Here is a 20,980-nt window from a genome sequence, read left to right on the forward strand (position 1 = left end):
CTTTGCCATAGCTGCCTAAGCTGAACATTTGTCTACGTGGATATTAAGCAGTGGCTAAGAATTGGATTCAAGGAACAACTTCTGTGCATGGATAATCATATTCCTATTTAGAAAACAGATGTACATGCCATAGTCTCTTGATGCTTTCAGAACAGGCCTAGCCTCAAACCCTTTTTTAAAGGGCTTAATTTTCCTTTTTTGTAGATGTGTATTTTACCTGTAAGCTATTTCTCTCTGTTGGTTTTGGATTGTGCCCTCATTAAGGAAGTGTAGGAAATTATGCTCAGTGGTTATCTCAATAGTTTTCACTTCCCTGTCATGTACCATGTTGCTTAATAGCCCCTCTGGTCCTCATGTCTGGGAACATAAATAAAACCCAAATTGCTTGAAGAGGTAATTACACCTTCCCTTTCCCATGCTCATTGCCTGCAGCCCTGCTGGCCTGCAGGCAGTGGATGCTGAAAACTACACTCTTTACTATCTGCATTATCATGTCACTAAATTACTATATGTTCACTCTGACACTTGCATAGACAAAAGTGTATTGGAAAGATTCTGATTGCAACTTAAAGTTTATATAACTCTCAGATTCCAAGTGTCTTTTAACTTTAAAAGGCCCATGCAGTTTCACATGGTGATGGCACAAAATATTTTATCCTTGGTCATAATTCCTGTGCCTGGTAACTGCTAAGCTTCCTGGGCCCACATATCTTAGATATAGATGGAGTCCCTGCTGTAGCCATCTCTCTCCAGTAACATCATTCAACATAACATGCAACAGATCATGTGCCCATAAATAATTCTTCCATTGTTAATATATTTGTAACAGTAATAAAATATTTTGATAGTATAAAACAATGAAATGGTCAGAGAAGTATTTTTAAGTAGGGAAAATGATTTTGAAGTCATCTAAGATAGATGTATGCCAAGCTCTTTAATCTAGAACGCCCACACAGAAATACTGCTGTTGCTTGGCTTCATCATGCTTGGCTTTGCTGAGGTAACTCATCCATCCATCCATCATTGTACTAAAATGGCCTAGATATGTTTTAGGAAAATCTTCTTTGAGATAGTCATGGCTGATTACCAAATCAGCCTAAAGTGTGTGGTAGCTGTACTCTCTGAACTCATTTACTGTGGTTTCTGCTTTGCTCATACCTATGCTGCTCATTATCAAAACAAACCAATTAAATTTTGCTTTTATACACTGTCATAAGATGATCCACAGCAATGATAGTGGACAGACACACTGTTAGAGAGCTTCTAGAATCCTGAAGTGACTTTGAGCCTGTAGCTGTAGTGGGCCAACTCAGCATGGGATTTTTCAGCTCAACTTCTATGGCATTTCCTCATAGCATTTCACTCTATTATTTTAATTCTGTACATTCATTTATGCATGTTGTCCTGTGTTCTGGATACACAGACAATATATGCTTTATATTCCTCTATATTCTCTAGTTCTTGCTTTTATTCATATAGGTCTGTCCTAAATAAAATTGTCAAATGATACTGTTTCACTTTCTTTCAATTGTGGCCTTTTAAACTAGGCATTCAATTCCTTTCCTTGGAAATCTCAAGCCTTTTTAATCCTATTTCTGTTCCTCTAAATGTAGGTATTAGCCTGCTTCAGAGTCCACTTAAAGCATATATGCTCACTTCACAGCTTCAGAAAGATAGGTTTAAGGAAGACTCAGAGTTGTGCCAAAAGATGCTTATGTGTTTTGTTCTCTGATAATGTGCAATTAAATTATTGCAATGCTCTGTTTCCAGCTCTTCAGAGCACTACTGCTCATGCATCTGCTAGGATGAATTATTAAAGATGAAAGCAATGTACATCTTAGACTTAGGATTCTGTTACTTCCACAGCAAGGAAATGAGTTCTTGCAACTTCCTCTGACATATTGGTCTCTTGGCATGTGTGAGAGTCAGTCCGAAATACCCCTCATCTGCCTCACGATCGTCATTAGGGAGACCACTGAAAAAACAAGACCCCTCCTGTCTGCTGATCTTGTAGGGGAAAGTCATATGCCTGAGACCTGAGAGCGTTAGTTAGTTATTGTTTTCGCAGGTATTGTTTGCTGTATGCTACGTTGAGCCCAAAGAAGGGGGCACCATGCCCTTTTTGCAACAATAGCTTTGGAAGCTGTCCCACCTCTCAGCCTGGGTGGACTTCTCCTGAGTTTCAGGAGGTCTTCCACAGAAGACCCTCACCTGTTTTACAACCACTGTATCAGACAAACTGAGATGTAAGAAGCCTCTCCATCAAATACTGAGACATGAAATCCCTATGTGAAAAGGCCTCTCTCCTCCTTCCAAGGACAGGGACTGAAACCTCTAACCCAGGGGAGGTGTGTGGGGGAGGCAGGCTGACCAAAGTGAGATGTTTGCCTGCAGGTGTGACCACTGCAGGTGGGACCAAGAAGACAATGGCTCTTGCTTACTGCTGAGAACATGGACTACCTGTTACATCTATTCTTTATTATATCTGTTCCCCCCACCCCCCCCCACCCCTCCGCAATTTTCAATAGAATTATCATAATAAAAACCTCTGAGTTAGCTAGAGATTTTGAGATCTCCCCGATGTAACAGGCAGATCCTCGACTGGACTGAACCAAAGGACTTAATCTTCACATTTGGTAGCTATATCCCCCTCTCTCTTTCCCTCTCTTTCACTATCTTTTTCTCTCCCTTAATCCCTCTATCGCATTTTGCTGTGGTCATTTAATAAAGGAATATTTGTTTTGATTATTACTGTAAATCCCCGTGTCGGTTTTTTTCACCCTGAGATCAATCCACGAACCATCATGAAACCCGTTCGTAAGGATTGATCGTGACATTTGAATTGGCGTCACGGACAAGATTCTGGTAGGCAGAGGGGTTTTGCAGGTGTTAAAAGTAATACCCCATACTCAACTGAGGGTTCTGTCTCCGGAATTTCACAAAAAGATCTCTTGGTGCAAAAGGGGGAATCTGTTCTGTTGTGTTTGTGTGTATCTGCACTGCCTGGGAAGGAAGGCGCAACTTGATGCAACTAAGCAGGGCTTCCCAGGCAGATTAGTCCCTTCACCTACCCAGGGAAGTAAGGGAAAACAGAGCAAGAGCTGTGTGGTTGTTTAACTTAAATCAGTATTTCCCTGTTGTAGTTTTTTGTTCCCTCACAAAATAACTGTTTTGTGTGTGTCTGAGTGTGTATCTGGACTGTCTGGGAAGGAAGAGATACTCCTGAAGTAACCAAATAGGGCCTCCCAGGCAGATTCTGTCTCTTCAACTACCCAGGGCAGCAAAGGGGGACACAGGAAAGGCTGTGTGATTGTGTAACTTAAGTTTACAATTAACTCCCTGGTGTAGCTTTAGTCCTTTCACAAAATGACTAAAATCTTCAGTGTAAAAGGTAAAGCTGAATTTTATGCTCTGCTTGCTAAATACAATGCCACACCTTCTTCAGGAGGAGAAGAATGGGCAAACTGCAATTGGTTTACCTTAGAAAATGATATTGATAGAATATGTTCTTTGCAACATGAAACAAAATTCAAACTGGTCAACAATAAAACTGTCCTCTGCTCAGTCTTGGGAGCCTGCCTCACAGCAGCTATAGAAACTTGCTTTAAGTGAAAAAGTGAGGAAAATGCTATAACAGACTCCCTCCAAAACCTAGTTGAAGTTTTGCAAAAACAATTAGATGAAGAAAGAAATGCAAATAACTTATTATGAGCTGCCTTAAAGGAGGAACATGTTAAAAATTCACATAAAACTGATTCCTCAAAAGAGGCAGAGGAGAAGGAAACTCCTCACATCAATCAAAATTGACCTCAAAAAGAATTAGCCCTGATGAAAAATTGTGGGAATTGATGAAAAATTGTTTTATGCTGTAATAGCATAAAACCTCTAATTAAAACAGAATGAACTATATCAATAATGAAGATCTTGACCCGCACATAACCACTAAAGAAATCCCATACACTGCTACTGAATTAACAAAACTTGCAAAGCAGTATGGGCTTCTCCCCCACAAATCTGAAACAGAACACGTGTCAAGTGTCTCTCATCAGGGAGATCAGATTCATTTGTCAGAACAAGAAGCTGGTGGGTGCTGGGGACATGGGTTGTTCTTAACAATGGGAGACAGATGCATCCCATGGTCCCTAACTCAGGACACAGATAATTGGGCAGAGGGCTGAACCCCTTGGAAAGGAGAGACCCTTTGGTTGGTACCCCCGACCAACTCCAGGAAAACATTCACAAAGCCAGCTGCCTGCAAATGATTCATGAAAAGAAATTAATTCCTAGTTTTGAGTCACCAATGCAATCACTTGTAAAGCCTGAAATTACGACCTCTTTAATTCAAGGGCTTCCAGGAATACTTAAAATCTACAGCAATTCTCCTTCAGAAAACCATCGTAGCTATATCCCTGCCCCCCCCGCCCCCTTTTCTCTATCTTTTTCTCTCCCTTAATCCCTCCATCACATTTTGCTGTGGTCATTCAATAAAGGTATATTTGTTTTGATTATTACTGCAAATCCCCTGTGCCATGTCGGTTTTTTGCACCCTGAGATCAATCCACGAATCATCATGAAACCCGTTCCTAAGGACGGATCGTGAGGACGGATCGTGACAGATGGCGCCATGCTGTGCAGCCCTCAGGGAAAGAAACATATCCTTTAAAGTTAGTACTTCATTGAGCTCATAGTGAAAGCCAATTGCAAGTTGGCTTTCACTATGTAGTAATTGTAGTAATTTAATGGTTGTTTAAAAATGTAATCAGAAATCCATTTGGAATTGGGATTTTTAAACTAATTTTTTATCAATTTTTTTAAGCATTGTTGTAGTTTTCACTGGTGAAGCTAGTATTGTTGTTTATTTGCCTTGTGTTAGACAAGCCAGAATTTATGGGGGAATCTCTTTTACTGGACTACCTGATGAAATTGAAAAAATTGTAGTTTTTTTGATCCATTGTATCTATGACATTGCTTGTGTCTGGGAGACACTTAATACTGTGTGACATATCAGTAAATAAATAGGATACAAAAATTAAAACAGCCTTTCTGACAGACTAAAAACTGATTAAATGCTAGGTTCTTAAGTATAATTACAAACTGGGAATCATTGCTAGAGTTGATTTGATTCTGCAGAGGTTCCAAAGGACTGGGGCCAAGAAATTATCTCTGTAAAATCTTGCTAATCCAGTACATCAATATAAACTCATTACTAATAAAGTGAGTAGGTTAAAGAAGAAAGCCATAAAGTATAAAAGAGATTAGTGCCAAGTGATTGATTGGAAAGCTCCATGCACGTAAGTTACATGTATTTTGACCAAGTAGAGTCATAAATATCTAGGTACAAAGATTGTTGGCCATGCAGGATACAATGACCTGTCCTGAAGAGCGCTCAGGGAATGATGAGAGATCTGAGAGTCAGCATCAGCATTGCTGCACATCAGGAAGACTCGGCAGCATGTAGGCTGAATGAAATCCTCAGCTGGTGAAAGACTGGGTACCCAGTAAGAATAGAATTGTGATGTAACATCCATTTAACATTGGCCTGACCTCTGCTGAAAAAATATCTGATGCAGCTGCAGTTCACAATTCAAGAAGTAAAAAGATTTATGTGAATGGTTGAAGGGATGGAAAATATGCCTTACAGGAAGACATTGAACGTAGTGTTAACTCTATGTCTTTATCATCACAATCTTAAAAGTCATCTGGAGAAAATAACAGTTCAGCAGTTCCATGAAAAAATTCATATTAAGAGCAAAACCTAGAAGTCAGTGTAGGATTGATCAGCATTTTAAAGAAAGGCGCAGATAAAACTTTTTACAAATGACTGTAAGCAGTCATTGGAACATTTCCCCAATGGCTGTAATAAATCAGTCTTGATTGTTAATTCAACGTTTGTATGTTAAAGAAAAAAAGGACTACAGACCAGATGCAAGAATTAATGCCAATAAGCCCTACAGTTAATATAATGTACTACGTTAGAAATCCCAGTGGTCCTGTCTAGTCTTAAACTTTTGTAGTCATCAACATAATGACTTTTTATTTAAATTGCTGCTTTTGGTGGAATTTTCTCTTCTTGGTATTTAGATTTTACTTTTTAAATCAGCCTTTCCTAAACTAATCCTTCAAAAAAAAACAAACTTATTTTTTAACATCACACAGACAAAGCCATCAAAGCTTGTCATTATAAGGTTTACAAGCTAGACAGTGGGTGCTCGCTTGTTGACAATGTCCCTTTAATGGCACCAGCTTGCAGAGCAGTACTGACAGGTGGCAGTTGGGGCTGTCAGAATATGCACAGAGAATGATTCAGTCACACCCCTCACCCAGACCTGTGCTATGATCTTCATTTCTGAATGTGTGCAGGATCTTGCCTTGCTGGTAAGAGGGAGCGAGGAGGGCTGCTCCATTGCCTTTGTTATTGGTGTTCCTCTTTCTATGGACTGGCACCAAAATAAAAAGAGGTGTGTCAACCCAGGGAAGACCTCTAGGAAAAGAAAAACCTATGTACAGGAATTCAAATCAGACAAAATGCCTTTCTCCTACTTTCATTTTCCTTTTGTTTCTGATACCAAGGAACAGTTGTGGATGGAAACCAGCAGGGTCTCCGCTAGCTGTCAAGTGAGCACCAATAGGTATAACTGATCCAGGAGCTCAAAGGCCCCAAGTTACCTGGAAATGCTTTGATACTGTTATGAATAAGAAACTTGACTAGGCCAATATTCAAGCAGCAATCAATTTATTATTTGATATGGTAAAGTATGAGCAATACAGCGCTGGGTACAGTGGGGGAAGTTTTCTCTCCAACTGCACACCGATAATTGATGGTTACAGGTATTTATAGGGGTACTCATAATTTTTTTTTTCAGCAGTTTCTATTACCAATCTTTTGCTCATCAGCAATTTTTATTCCAAATTATTACATCACAATTCTATACACTATTGTGATTTTAATTTCTCAGGATGTATCTCAAAGGAGTATCCCCAGATGGTGACGATCCAGTTTCTGAAAGAAGAAAGATGACTCTCATCTGGTGGGGTCCAGCTCCCCAGATGTGTGTCCACCTTTTAATTGCAGAGACTATAAATCTCATAACAGTGATGTCCAGCTTCCCTTTGGTCGAAACCATAAACCCTTGAGGTGATGTTCATCTTCCTTTCTCAAGCTGTTTTTCTCTGCTTCAATAAGGCGTGAGATAAGCATATTTCCTTTATATATATTCCAGAGCTATAGTTTCAAGGATACAAGTAATATTCTAAAATTATTCTTCAAAAGGTTATTATTGCAGAACTCTTTATTGATTAAATGCAGGCAAGAAGCAACATCTTTAACACTTTAATTCCAATGCTCCTAAATCAACTAGGGTTAATTTGCAAACAACAGATAGGTTCAAAGGCCTTTTTCCATGCTGTATTCTCCTCAGTTATTATTAGAATTCACAGCTCTCCCATTGTCAGGGTCCACACATTTCGCATTCACAACTACACACATCGCCTGTTTGTACCTGACACGAAACACAACTTTGTATTTCACAATACTGGAAACATATTGTAAGGGGAGGCATTGCTGACTATTAAGAAAAACAAACGACTTGGTTTAAAGAAATAATATATAAAGTTGTTCTTAGTAACTGCCTCTTCTTTGATCAAGCATCTAAAAGATGAATTCTACCAACACTAATACTAATCTCTTTATGAGACTGCAAAGTTGTTTTCCTTCTCGACTGTGCTATTTCTCATGGTTTACCTTTCCTTCATGTTTGATTTTTTTTAAACATCAGTCATTCATTTACAACACTTCTGTTTATGTAACTGGGCTTTGGATTAGGCTTCAAGTTGTCATTTCCTTTCTGTTTGAATAGGGATTTCTTTTATCCAGAGGAAGGAAATCAATAATTTGTCATGACAAGCCAATTCTCATTTGGATTCACAATGATGCAGTCAGCTCTTCTGTTGTTTTCTAAAGCATTTTAGGATAATGGAAGAAGAGCCTTGTTTCTGATTTTTGATGTTTTCCTTTGTTTTCCCTGATTTATTTAACATCTGTATTCCAATTGACCATTTGCAGGACAGATTACAGTAAAGCTATAATTTTGTTTGTTTTAAAGAAGATTGTGCTTTCTGTGTCCCAAGTATTTCCCAGGGGATCATTCAGGGACCCATCCATCAAAGGATTGACCTTTGGTATGACAAATTAACAGATGTATCTGCGGGAAAAAGCTAAACTATACTTTGCCATAAACTTGCATAATCTGTACTTTTCCTTTCCAATCATAGCAGATGGCAGATTACTTACAGAACTGAGCTCCCATTCTTTTTAGGTGCTGCTACCTCTGCAATCCCACCCGTGCACGGAACATTCTCAATGCTTGTCTGTCTCAGCACAGGGAAGGCCCAGGTACTTTCCTGCCAGTCATTGCCTGAAAAATGTTTGGGGATTGCTCAGGGAGCCTGGACACCTTTGTGTTCTTGAGCATCCTGGCAGTATAGACTGGGAGTCAGTGAGGAGCCCTCAGCCTGGACCTAAGGTTTTCCCCTGGCATTGCACTATCACTGCTTAACTACCTCCCTGTCCCTTTGCTTTTGTAAAAAAAGGGCTACAGGACAGGTTGCAGAGGGCCCTGTGAGCAGCTGGTGCAGGGTTCTGGCTAGAATGGTAGGTCTGGGGTAACTCCAGATATTTTGTGTTCCTGGGTCGAAGAGAGAAGCTGGGCGCCAGTCCCGGCGGGTGAGGGCCTTGCCAAAGTCTTTCTTTCTCCAGTCCCTGCGCGCGTATAGGCTCCCGGTTCGGAGCCTCCCCTCGGCCACCTTCCCGCTGAGCAGGAGCAGCTGGTTAAGTCCAGGCTCGGCTGGGCTCGGCTGGAGCTAGGAGGGGGCTAGCGTGCGCCGTGCGGGTGCAATCGGGGGACGCGGCTTTTCAGGGGCAGGACTGTGGAAGGTGGGAGTGAAGCGTGGGTGGGGTGCTGGGAAGGCGTGCCGACTGTTCCGGGAGCCGCGAGCTGGGAGGGAAGGGGGGCCGAGGCGATCCTCCCCTCCATGATTGGCAGCGCGGTGCGTCCCCCCCCTCCCCGCTCGGCTGATGCTGCCCCTCGGCCGCCGTGGAACGCGCATCCAGACCGCCCGGTCGGCTCTCTCCGCGCTGCTCTCCTCTTGCCTCTGCTGCGCTCATTTGTTTTAATTTTTTTTTTCGTCCTCCTCCCCTCCCATCTTTTGGGCGCTTCCCCTCTCGCCCGCCCGCCCGGCGGGCTACCTCCGCGGGTGCGCAGCACGGGGCCATGCCTCCGGGGCCGCCGCTGCTTCGGGGCTCCCTCCTCCTCCTCTTTCTCCTGCACTTCCTTGGCCCCCCGGCCAGTGGTGCCGTCTACAGCAACCATTTCTTGGTGGAGCTGCACGACGGGGGCCAGGCAGAGGCCGAGCGGGTAGCGGCGGAGCACGGCTTCGGTGGGGTGCGGAAGGTAAGCCCCCCGCGCAGGGTCGGAGCTCTGTGGTGCCCTTCACGTTGGGCTCAGGGCATGCAGTGTCGTGCCGTGGGCATGCCGGCTGCGCAAGGGTGGCCCTGGCGCGGTTCTGGCCGCCCCTCACCTGCGGGAAGGGATTCCTGCTTCTCGAGAGGCTTTGAGGAATAGCGGTGCCAAGAGCAATTGCAAGTGCTCTTCGACATTGGCCCAGCAGGGTGGTTATCTTGGAGGGAGAGCGGAGTTTCCCACATGGTGACTCCGTGCCTTTTGACTTACTACGTAAACATCCTGCCATGGAGAAGCTCCCATACTGCGGGGCTGGGGCTGCCACCTGGGGCTTCGCGAACGCCCCTGGAAGGGCTCGGAGCACCTACGGGAAAAGGAAAGACTCATCTCCATGGAGAAGCCTGCACACAATTTTAATAGAATATTTCATAGGGGTTTTGACACTCAGTTTTTGATGCTGGGCTTCTTTATACTCCTGTTATTCTCCTAGAGAAATAGGATGACCCTATGATAAGTGTGAATGTTTTTCACTAAAAATGTAAGTTGGGAAACTTCAGTTGCCATTGGACGTTGTTTTTGCTCCTGAGGTTCTAGGAAATCAAGTGTAGCCAGAATGACAGGTCCCCTCCTTGCTCCTAGAGCATCCACCTCTGCTAGAAATCTCTTCCATTCAAGTAATAATTAGATCTCTAAATATTTTAGGGTGCAGTAAGACCTTGTGTGAAAACAGGGAGAGGCTGGTAGAGTGCCCTGGTTGTTACAATTCTTGGCACACTTGCTTAGAGGGATGCGAAAGGAAAGCGTGCTGTGAGTATTGCTGCTGCTTGTTTGGTTTTTTTATTTTCCTGGCAGTTATACAATGACAGCCTGGTCCTACATCCAAGGAAATGAATGATAATACCACCCTGAACTTGAATGAGTGAAATGGCTTTAAGCCTTGATTTAAAAATTAAAATTAAAAAAAACATATCAAGTGAGACTCCCTCCCTCAGGTTGCCTCGTTTCAACTCCAGTGGGAGCTTGTTAGAGAAATGAGGACAAGATTATTGTTGCTGTGACCACAGCTAATTCCTTCTCTGATAAGATGCTTTTGTTTTAGGCACACAGACTTGTGATAGTGACAGCTGCTGATCCATTTGGGAAAGGATTCATTGTGTGCATTAGGTTTTGTTATATGAGATTTAGATAGCTTTTTGGTTAACAGTTTTCCTTTTCTAGTCTCTTCCTGATTGTGCTCCCTTCATCCTCTCCTGGGGTTATCTGACTGATAAGGCCCTATGAGGATAGAAGGGTATGTTCCTGCCTAGATCAATTTGTCATGACTTTTGCTGGGTGTTTTCAAATGATCCTGTGGTCCAAGTGGGGAAGAGACAGGAAGAGAAAGAGGATTTTGTAGGATGGAGAAATGCAGCTTCTGGACTGTTCGAATCCTCTACCATGCTTGTCCCCAGGATGCCTCAGCCCCATTAGGAGACATACAGCTTCTACATGGAAATAAGCCTTGTAGCTCACATGAGCTGGAGGGAAGTCCCTTGAGTGTGCAAGAGGAGAAAGAGTACCTGTTTTCCAGGACTCACTATGGGGACGCTGTGGACACGGGTGTCTCTGTCTCCAGGAATGAAGCCCAGCAAAGCCATAGTGTGGTGTATGTGTGTGCTCATGGCGTGGGGCAGCAGGTGATTGCAGTGGGTCCTGTACTCAGCACGTACTGTCTGAAGTTTTCTGGTTATACTATGCCAATCCCTGAAAAACCAGTGAGCTTGCCACCCCTCCTCCCCAGCTGTAAGAGGAAATAGCACTCTGCTTTCTGCAAGGCAGTAATTTTAGGGAAGGGGAAAAGTTGGTAGGGTTTGGGTGTGTTGGAGGATAATCCGTGAGAGGTTGATAGCAATCTCTATTCTTAACAGGGTTTGGGTAGTGATAATTGGCTGCCAGTAGAAGCATGTATAATTTATGCCAGTGGCTCTTCAGTTCTCTTCAGCTGAAGAATCTCCTCTCTGCTTTGCTATTGTCAGGCTTGTCTAGCAGTCTACAGTCTGCAGACAGCTTTCATGGTGATATTGACAGTGCAGGAAGTTGAACGTGGCCACATAGAGAAGTGCAGAGCTGTTAGTGGGAAGCTCTCGAGGGAAACTACTATGTGTAGATATGCTGTCTAATGAAATTTTCAAAAAATACCAGCACACCCCCCCCCACTCCCAAATTACATCACAAAGAGAAGTGGTCTTTTAGCTACTTCAATGACACATGCTGTTAGGATGATATATTGAGTTACTTACTTAAAACAAATCCAGTTAACTTTGCCCATATTGGAGAGGAGCCATGGTCTGAAAATAATCACCTTTGTTTCAGTGCAGTGTAGGAACACAAGAGCAGGTTCTTCTTTTTTAATGTATGTGAATTTAAGTTTCATATGAGAAAGATTCCTTTTGTGCCTTTAGGGTATCACAGATCTCTTTTAACATGATTTTATGGGAGCTGGTTTTTAAATTATGTATTTTTATTGCATTTTTTTTCCCCCAATAACAAGGAATCTCTGAGCAAGTGCATACTATGTTTACTTAACAGCAGATTTCTGTAAAAATACATGAGAAAGCATTGCCTTTAAGATTAATATTAGGGACTGCATGATGTGCTTTCTAATTGATTCTTTGGCCATGCTCCCTACCATCATTTTGAAACCCCTACAAGATGTCAGGTAGGCTAAATGTGCTTTAAATTCATGCTTGATTAGTTGATTGAGAAGGGCTTGGTACTTAGATAAACAGGTGCTTTTGTTTAGGTCTAGGGTCCTAACGTGTCAAAAAGAGTAGTCAGTTTTTCTTTAATCTTCCCTGAATTAATCCTGAATACAGATGTCTTTCTAATGCTGATTGCGCTCTTTGATTCTTATTTTAATATTTGCAATTTTTCAGTCCATTTTTACCTGCTAAAATTGATTCTGTGTATTTCTGGTGAAAGAGATACTGTGATAAAACATACTCTTTCTTAAAATGGTTAGTCTTACCATCTCTGAGCATTCAGGAATTGTGAGAATGCCCCCCTAATATTGTAAGAACTGCAAAAAGAACAAGTTTTTCGTTTTGATTGATTCCCCCCCATTTGATTTATTTGCCTGTTGGTGTGGTTGTCACCAGAGTACGTTTCTTAATGCAGGCTGAAAAAAGCTGCTTTCTGATCTTGGCTTGCAATTTTCAATTAATTTCTAGCAAGGAGAGGTGGAAGATGTATTTAGAAAGGTCTTCTCTTTGGAGATAAGAGTTTAGGCATCTCTTTCCATTTCATCAACAACAGCGAGACTGAGAGAGTCCACAAAATGCCAACATAACTAAAAGGCTAAATATTTTACATTGGCGTTTTAACAGGGTTTTAAACAGCTAGTGGCCCCAGATTTTAAAATAAGAACCAAACATGGATTTGAAAACATGGAGAATTTTATGTTTATGCTGCCTAAAGCTGTTCTATTTTTACCTTGTATCACCTGATTCCTTATCCCTCTAAATCTTGCAAAACTCAGTCTTACCTGTCACAGCTGTGACTGCTTTGCTTGCTGTTTTTTGCTTAGGAGGCTGCTGGTTGAGGACCAGGCTTTGTGGAACCAACCAGTAATTTCTTGATTAAACACTGCAAGCGTTCAGGTTTTCTTGTTTTGCTTTTTTTTCTCTTTTTTCTTTACCTTGCATAAATACAGACTTATCAAAAGCAAAACTTAACAGATAAAGAAGCTATATTTCTTACTGCAGCACAACCCACTTCCCTGCATTTAGGCAGGGAGCCTGTGAGGTGGGAGTTGATGTGGTGTAGAAGGCAGACCAAGAGGCAGAATAATGAGTTCACAGCCTTGAGAGCACTTTACTGGGATTTCTGTCCAAGATCCTGAACATTTCATCCTGGGAGGCACATACTAAAACCTTAATATGTCCTCCTGTGCAGATCAACCTCTAAATGTGGAAAATAGATGTTTGCTTCTTTTTTTTTTTAATACTTTAATATTTTGTGTTTTGCCTTCGATGCGTAAACAGCTCCAGGAGCAACCACTAGCTAACCTGGAACAAACAAAAAAAAAAATTCCTGTTACTTAAATGTAATCAATTATGCACATGAAAGCTGTAAATTATCAAGAATATCTGTAAATCACAGACTCAAGCACATCCCTAACCCAGTTTCTGTAAAGCTCCTTCTCTACTAGAGACTCAGACTGTTTGCTGGTGGTGAGTGTTCTCTTTGAACTATGAAATAACTACCTTGTCAGATTTTACACTTGTTTGAGTGTAAAACAATAGGGTTAGTCTCCCCTACTGTAGATCCCCACTGTAACTGCTTCATTACTGTTTTGAATATGTGCTGTAGTTGTTTCTTAGCAAAACGTGCAGATTAAACCTTACCTTTACAGATTTTTGGGTTTTTTTTCCTGAACTACAGCTCAATAAACAGAGTTGTGGAATTCTCTCAGTTTATAAAGCTACCTGCATTTTTAATTTTATTTATTCCATATTGTTTGGACCCATTTGCAAAACAGAACATGTGGTAGAGACCCAGGAACTGCATCACAAGTGCAGTTCTTTTACACTTTTTTTTTGATGCTGCAGCCCAATGGGGAAATATGCAATTATTAGTTTTCATTTACAATATATTTAGTTTTGCCAGTGTCAAGGAGAAAACCTGTAGGAAGTGGACAGCATTCCCTGAATGCTGTGATCCCAGCATACCGGAACATGTTGTGTACTAATCGATCTCCTGCCATCTAGCCCAGAGTGCTGGGCATGCTTGGCATTTGTTTATTAGCAGGCAAATGGTCCCAGCAGACTGGGTCTGCTGCTTGTCTCCTTCAGAAAAGGACAAAGGTGTTTGAATTTTTGTTATCTTTTTGGAAATCCAGCTGTTGTGTGAAGGTGAAAGATAGCCTTTTATCTTCTTCACATAACATGCCAGATGACAAGATATAAGTGTTGGGGAGGATGAAACAAGAAAGCCTTTTAAATATCACTGCCTGGCAAAAGATTTTGAGAATATAGAAACTATAAGCGAGATTGAAATGAAAGCAACCTTTGAGATACCTTAGTTGTGACCAGTTGAATGTAATCCCCCCTGGAGGAAACAATTCCCTCTGCAAGCAGGCAGGCCTAAGAGTCAGAGCAGGCCTTGCAGCTTGGCAGATGGGGCCCGAAGAATAAGATTTAGGGTTTAACACGTAAACATAGTATGGTAATGTAGTGAGTCTTATAGGTTGTGTGGAAATGTTATAAGATATGCATGCTGTAGTAGATTGGTTAATGAGAATCTGCATATTCAACACTAAAGATGATATATTGTGTTGTAATGGGAGCTTTGCTCTCCTTTCGCTCTTTTTTGGCGCTTTCTTATCTCTCTTCTCCCTTATCTCTTTGCTTGCTCTCGCGCTCCTCTTCGTGCCCTTTTCTTTCTTTGTCTCTTTGTCTTCCCTCTGCACTTCTTCACCCCCTCCTTTCTACACGCTCTCTGCTCTTAAACCTTTGCCGTTGACTCTCTTACACTTTAAGCCTCTCTTCTCTCGGGCCTGCTCCGAGCTGCAGCTGGCAGCTCGCAACAGGGCCCTGCACCCACGCCCTTTGTAATAAACTACAAGTTATACGACTTAGCTTCAAAGAGATCTCATCTCCGTCCGTCCCTACCGTGCATGACCCCCGTCACACCTACAATAAGACCCTGCCAACTCTTAGGAAAACTTCTACTGCTGTAACTATACTGATGTGGTTAAAGTGGGGAAACAAACCCAATTGCACTGCTGTTGCTATCAGTGTAGGAGAACAATATTAGCAGAAATTTAATTTCCACTGGAGCTTTTAACAAGAAAACTGTGTTGATTTCAAACAAACAAACAAAGAAAACCAAGCAAAAGCAACAGCAACAGAAGAGCTTCTTGACTCCCTGGAATATCTATGCTGGTAATAGTTACTGCTTAGTGCAGCTAAATAGAAGTTTGCATATGACCCTTAACCTCATCCATCAATAGAGTTGTTAAATTAAAATTGAGACATGCAACTCAAGTTTCAAAGGCTTGTAATCAAGCAGTTGCAAAGTAGTTGCCAAAGCGTAGGTAGAGTTTATCTGGTAGATAGTTTCCATTAGTAAGTTCTGAGAAATGTCCATGCTCACAGAATATTCTGTGAACTGGAAATCAAGCCAAATTGTTAAAATTAATGATAAATTATGTCAGTTCTTACTAAAATATTATAGCTGAGAAACCCTTTTGTGCAGGTCCAGTCCACAGAATGGATGGGTAGTTTCTGTGAGAGCGGTAGTAGCAAATTCAGTGCTGTTAATAGATGTAAAATTTACCTTTGTCCTGCAATGTTATTCCAGTCATCAGAAACCCTGTTCTTCTTCTTTTTTTTTCTTTCAACTTTTTCAGATAATTAAATGGGTCAGGTCTCTACAGGATGCTGCTGCATGGCGGCTATAAATATTGCAGTGAGCAGCTCAACACTTCCATCCATCCATAGCCTCTGGTGGGAGGAAGCTGAACTGCTCGAGTATTTGTCAAAGTCTAGTGTATTGCTCTTGTAAACCAAGGCAAACTCTGCATTTAACTCTCAGGAGTTCATCGAAAAGGCAAACCCTGTGCTGCTGAAATGGAGATTTAATTTCAGCTCAGCAGGCTCAGGCCGTGTTTTGTGACAAAGCAGCATCCCAGAGAAAGCTGCATTTGGTGTGTACTGCATGAGGTTCTGAGTGGCCATGAAGCACAGTTTATCAAGCAGTGTGAAATACAGTTTGGTCATAGATTTATGACAGTAGCTCAGCAGTGTAACTCAGCTGCGCTGGCTCTGTTCAGCAAGTAGCAGGAGCTTGGACTTAAAAAAGAAATCACGAGCTTGGCCACTCTCTCCATTTATACACTGTGATATAAATAAATAAATTGGATAGTAACAGCTCTTTCACAAGGAGTGAACTGGGACATTGTCCTATATTACCTACCTTCTTAAACAAGACTTCTGTGGAAATGTTACATTCTTAACTACTTTGTCCACAGAAAGCAAATGGTAATATTGACCTCAGTGTTTACATCAAACCAGTTGGCACATGTATCCCAGATACTCATGACTGAACTAAATTATTTGCTTACGAGATGAATAAGATGGCAATATGTCAGAGAAGTTTTAGCCAAAGAATGAACCTATGAAAACCTGAAACACAGCAAATATATATTTAAATATTATTATTATGTAGAGAAATTTGCTGTTTCAGATGATTGTTGGATACAAAACTAGAGCCAAAGAGGTAAGTCTTCCTTGTATGCATAGTAAAAGAGGTGGAATATAGCCTTGCCTTTCCTGATGACAAAGGATCCTTCTTTCCACCTACTCATTTTTTATGAAAAGCCAGTGAAACGGAGGAGTGTGATTCTGAAATGTGCTCTGTGGGTGAGTACTGCCTCTGTCACCTACTATGCAACACCAAGGGCAGCAAAAGCTTCTTTTTAAGGCTTTTAGCTGCAGCCAAATATGGTGAATTAGCTATAACCATGACAGTTGGATTCCCATCAGTCCCATGGGGACTTTATGCTTCCCTGTATCAATTAATTTTAGAACGGTATTTCAGTTGAACTTAGCTGTTTAGAAGTTACTTAGAGCCATTTGTAAAGTGGAACTGGCAGTTCAGAATTTGAGTGAAGTATTCAAAATCAGAACTGGAACACATTTACACATTTGGAAGAATTGGCTGCTAACATTGATGGAATGGTGGTTGTGGATTATGACATCATCATCTTGACAGCATTTCCACCTTTTAATTTTTATATTGCCATTTAAACCCCCAGACTTCACAGGCAAATGTACTTTTCATCTCTTAACTGTAAAACCATTCAATTTCTCCTACAATTAAGATATAGTTCAGAATAGAACCATGTCAGAAAAGCTAGTGGATATTTTTCTTTCTTTTTATGAAGATTAAAACAGTGTGATTCTGTGAAATCCCTTTCCCCCCTTCTATCTGAATGGTTATTATTCATGTAAAATATATTATACCTTGCTAGAGAAACCAGTTTTTCAAGCTCTAAAGGATGAAAAATTTTCCTTTCCTACATTTTTCTTGCTTGACTAATGTCATAGGAGCAAGATAACATACAAGCACATACTGGACTGAAAACAATTTCTGCCAGCAATAGACTTCCATCATTTATTAATTGGCAGTAAAAGATTTAATTCACAGATGCTTGAAAGGTCAGTGAGGGAGGCCCTGGGAGGAAGGGTAAGGGGTGGTGTTGGGTGTTGCTGTTTGCTTTCCTTTCTCATCATTATTGCTAGGTATAAGTCATCCTTTTTTTTTCTGTCTACCACAGAGCTCTTGATCCCATTCAGAGCAGCTGCTCCTTGTTGTGAAGTGACCATTATGCTTTTTTGTCAAGAGTCAACAGGAGCTCTCTCCAGGTTGTGGTTGTGTGAGTAAAGGATTTTCCTCTGACCTGATCTTGTGGTAGTGAGGCTAGTGTCTATGACTTCCTCCTAGCAGAATCAAGAAACTTTACAAAAATAAGGAAAACAGCAGTGTTCCAAAATGTTTTCTTTTCTTGGCTCTGCTGAAAATGTTGAGGCTCTGTTGAAATGTTCTTGAGGCTTCCTTCCCCTGCTTTTCTCAAGCATACTACCTTATGTTAAAAAAAAAAAAAAAAGAGAAACAGTGTGACCCTCCTGTGCTTCTGTCCTTTAATGTTGCAGTTTTGTTTCTAACCCGTGGACTTCTCTCCCATGAAGCATATATTTTTGTGAAGGATCTGACTGCTTCTCTGGCAACTGGAAGACTTTTTCAGTGTGGTGCAATAACAGAAACCTCTTTGTGAAGCACTTGCTGTCTATTGGCTCTTCCTTGGCAGCCTAGCATTAAACAGACACGAAGTAAAAAGGAAAGAGTAAAGGTTTTGAATTGCAAGAGTGGTCAGATCTTGTTAAAGTGTCAGTAAGAGCTAGCATCTTTGCATTAGAGTAATTCACATAATCCGTGCCTTCTTGAATAACTCTTATCGGTAACCAACTAATTTTGCTCTGAGTTGTTCTTATCCGTCTACTTCGTTCAAGCTTAAGTTCCTGACTCTGCTTTTAGATGCTGCATGAGCTAAGCACTTGCACAAATGTTTATGTAGCCACTTGGTTACATGAATGTAGACTTAAAAATAATGCCCAAATGCCTTACTGGAAATCAGGATCTTAGTGTTTAGCAACGTCTTTTGCCTTCTTCATCGGTGAAGTTTAAGTACTGGCATTTTGTGTCTGGGGCATGCTGCATCTGAATGTTGTTATTTAAACAGCAAACTTTAGCTCATCGCTTTTATCTCTGTGTTTCTGAAGCTGATGTGACACCAGGCTCCTGTGTGACAATAGTAGTCAGCCTGCTTGGCTGCATGCTTAAAAGGAGAGATGGGTTGGCTGTAAATCAGGAGTGAGGCAAAGTGGCCTTTTATAAGCAGTGCTAATTGCTTCAGCAATATTGATCTATCTCAGAGGCATACCATAGCCATTTAAATTTGCAGAATCTAACAGAATCAAAATGTTTTTTATGAGTTTTTTCTAAGGAAGATCTACTGATAGGAAGAAGAGATTTCTGCTCAATATTGCTTAAATATATTACAACCTTTAACAAATATTTGTTATTAAAGAGGTGCCTGATTTCTCACAGATATATTACATGTGTAGATATACCCATTAATATATGTTTGCAATGGCACTTGGCATTTTACATTTAAGAGTTCCATATTACAGTCTGTAATGCTGTGCAAACATTAATTAAGTGAATCCTATCAATAAATAAAATAACTAAACTAGTACTTATAGGCATATGCCATTTTACATAGGAGGCAACTGAAACAAGAATGTTACTGCTCTAATTGCCTAAGATTCTCCTAATATAAGAAGATACTCGTGTCCTTGGAAATTTAGTTCTGGCTCTGTCCTAGAGCAGAGTTGCTACCATATTAAGCAAGAGCAGAGAGGGAAATAGCAAAGGAAATGGTCATGGATTGAATGGTCTTGGAGAGAAGGTCGTTTGAGGTGTGTAAACTTACACACAATATTAGCATCTTGAGAGATGCCTTGAAAACACAGCAGAACATCAAAAAAGTGACAGGATACCTTGAGGTATGGCTCTGAGCAGGAGACAGGTACTTGGAGCCAAAATTTTATTCATCTTTGTTAATAAAATATAGAACTGGCAAAGCCACTTCTGGATTACCATCCTTTTTCCTCCCTTTATTCTTACAGCATGACTGCCTCAGACTAAATGAGTTATGGCTAATTAACTGGGTCAAGTACTGACTAATTGTCTCTAAAGAATGTCTGGAGTCTGATTTCTGTTTGTCTTCTCATTTTTGTTTGTTTAGTTTTGGGGGTGTGTGTGTTTGTTTATTCTATTTTGTTGTATTCCTTTGTTATTGTTTTGTTTCGTTTTCATTGGGTGTAAGTGTTTTTGTTTTGTTTTAATGGGATGGTAAAATTCTCCCAATTTGTGTAAAAAAAATTATGTGTAACACATACTTGCTTTAAGAAAATTTGATTGATTCACCTTCTCATGAAATCTTATTTACTTAATTATTCTAAATTATGTGTGTGTTGAGCTGATCTTTGTGTGGTTGTAATGGAATTGTGTAACTGAATGATTGGAGAGGTTTCCTCCTTTTCCCAGTGGTCGTTTGTTGCTGCTAAAAATAACAACACAGTTGGTAGATGCTCCCAGTGACTTTTTTGGTGCTGAACTCCAGAATTTTTTCTGGTTCCCAGGGCTTGACTGAGGTGCTCTTCTTGCTCACACACCCACAGCCACCCCATTTATGTACGAGGATATAATGATGATTGTTCAGCCTTTATTTCAGCCTGTCAGCCAAACAAAAATAATCACCTACTCCTGGTAATGACAATCTGGATTAACCCAGACAGTCCAATTTGAGGTCTAGTGTATAAACAACATTCTCCTCAAAATCTGGGAGGTATCCTACTTACCACAGGGCATGTGGTAGACTTGATAATGGTGTTTACAGTTACTGGGGAGTAACAGATAAAACTCGATAAACTGCACAGATCCATTCCTATAAATTAGAATAGCCATTTTTAAAGTGTCAAATGACTTCTTCAGTTCACTGATAAAACTATCAGCAAATCCAGAGTATTGTCACTGATGTCTTGATGTGCTTGCAGGATGGAGCTCTTCAGTGACAAACGTAACAATGATACAGATCAGTAAAACCTTACACCTGTGTGATTCATTCAATTGCAGATCAAATTCCTAGTATCACAAACTTGTAACCAAACCTATGGAGCAATGTTTTGTAAGTGCTTGGAAACACTGGGTGGGGTAATCGAACAACAAAACTGATGAGAAAATGACAGTAGCCATTGAACATCAGAATTGATTTACCTGAACAGCAGTGCTTCTCTTACAGACTTCAGAGTGGAAGAGCTCCTGGGGCTCAGCTCTGCTTGTATTCTAGCATGGCCATCTCAGAGAAGTGAGGTGGATCATGCTTTGAAAGGGCCTCTTTTTTTTTTTTTTTTTTT

At 40.9% G+C, this 20,980-nt stretch overlaps 1 protein-coding gene across 2 annotated transcripts in view; it reads left to right on the top strand.

The window, feature by feature from the left end:
• Positions 1 to 8,992: 8,992 nt before the first annotated feature.
• PCSK2 (proprotein convertase subtilisin/kexin type 2) overlaps positions 8,993 to 20,980 on the top strand; it is a 103,042-nt gene continuing 91,054 nt past the window's right edge. The window contains exon 1 of one of the 2 annotated variants that reach the window (XM_063152273.1): positions 8,993 to 9,449. In XM_063152273.1, coding sequence (XP_063008343.1) covers positions 9,270 to 9,449 — 180 coding nt within the window. In that variant the 5' untranslated portion in view covers positions 8,993 to 9,269. The remainder of the gene's footprint in view (positions 9,450 to 20,980) is intronic. The other variant, XM_063152272.1, reaches the window with a different exon arrangement.

This window comes from Melospiza melodia, chromosome 3 (genome assembly GCF_035770615.1).
Source record: "Melospiza melodia melodia isolate bMelMel2 chromosome 3, bMelMel2.pri, whole genome shotgun sequence".
NCBI classification, from domain to species: domain Eukaryota; kingdom Metazoa; phylum Chordata; class Aves; order Passeriformes; family Passerellidae; genus Melospiza; species Melospiza melodia.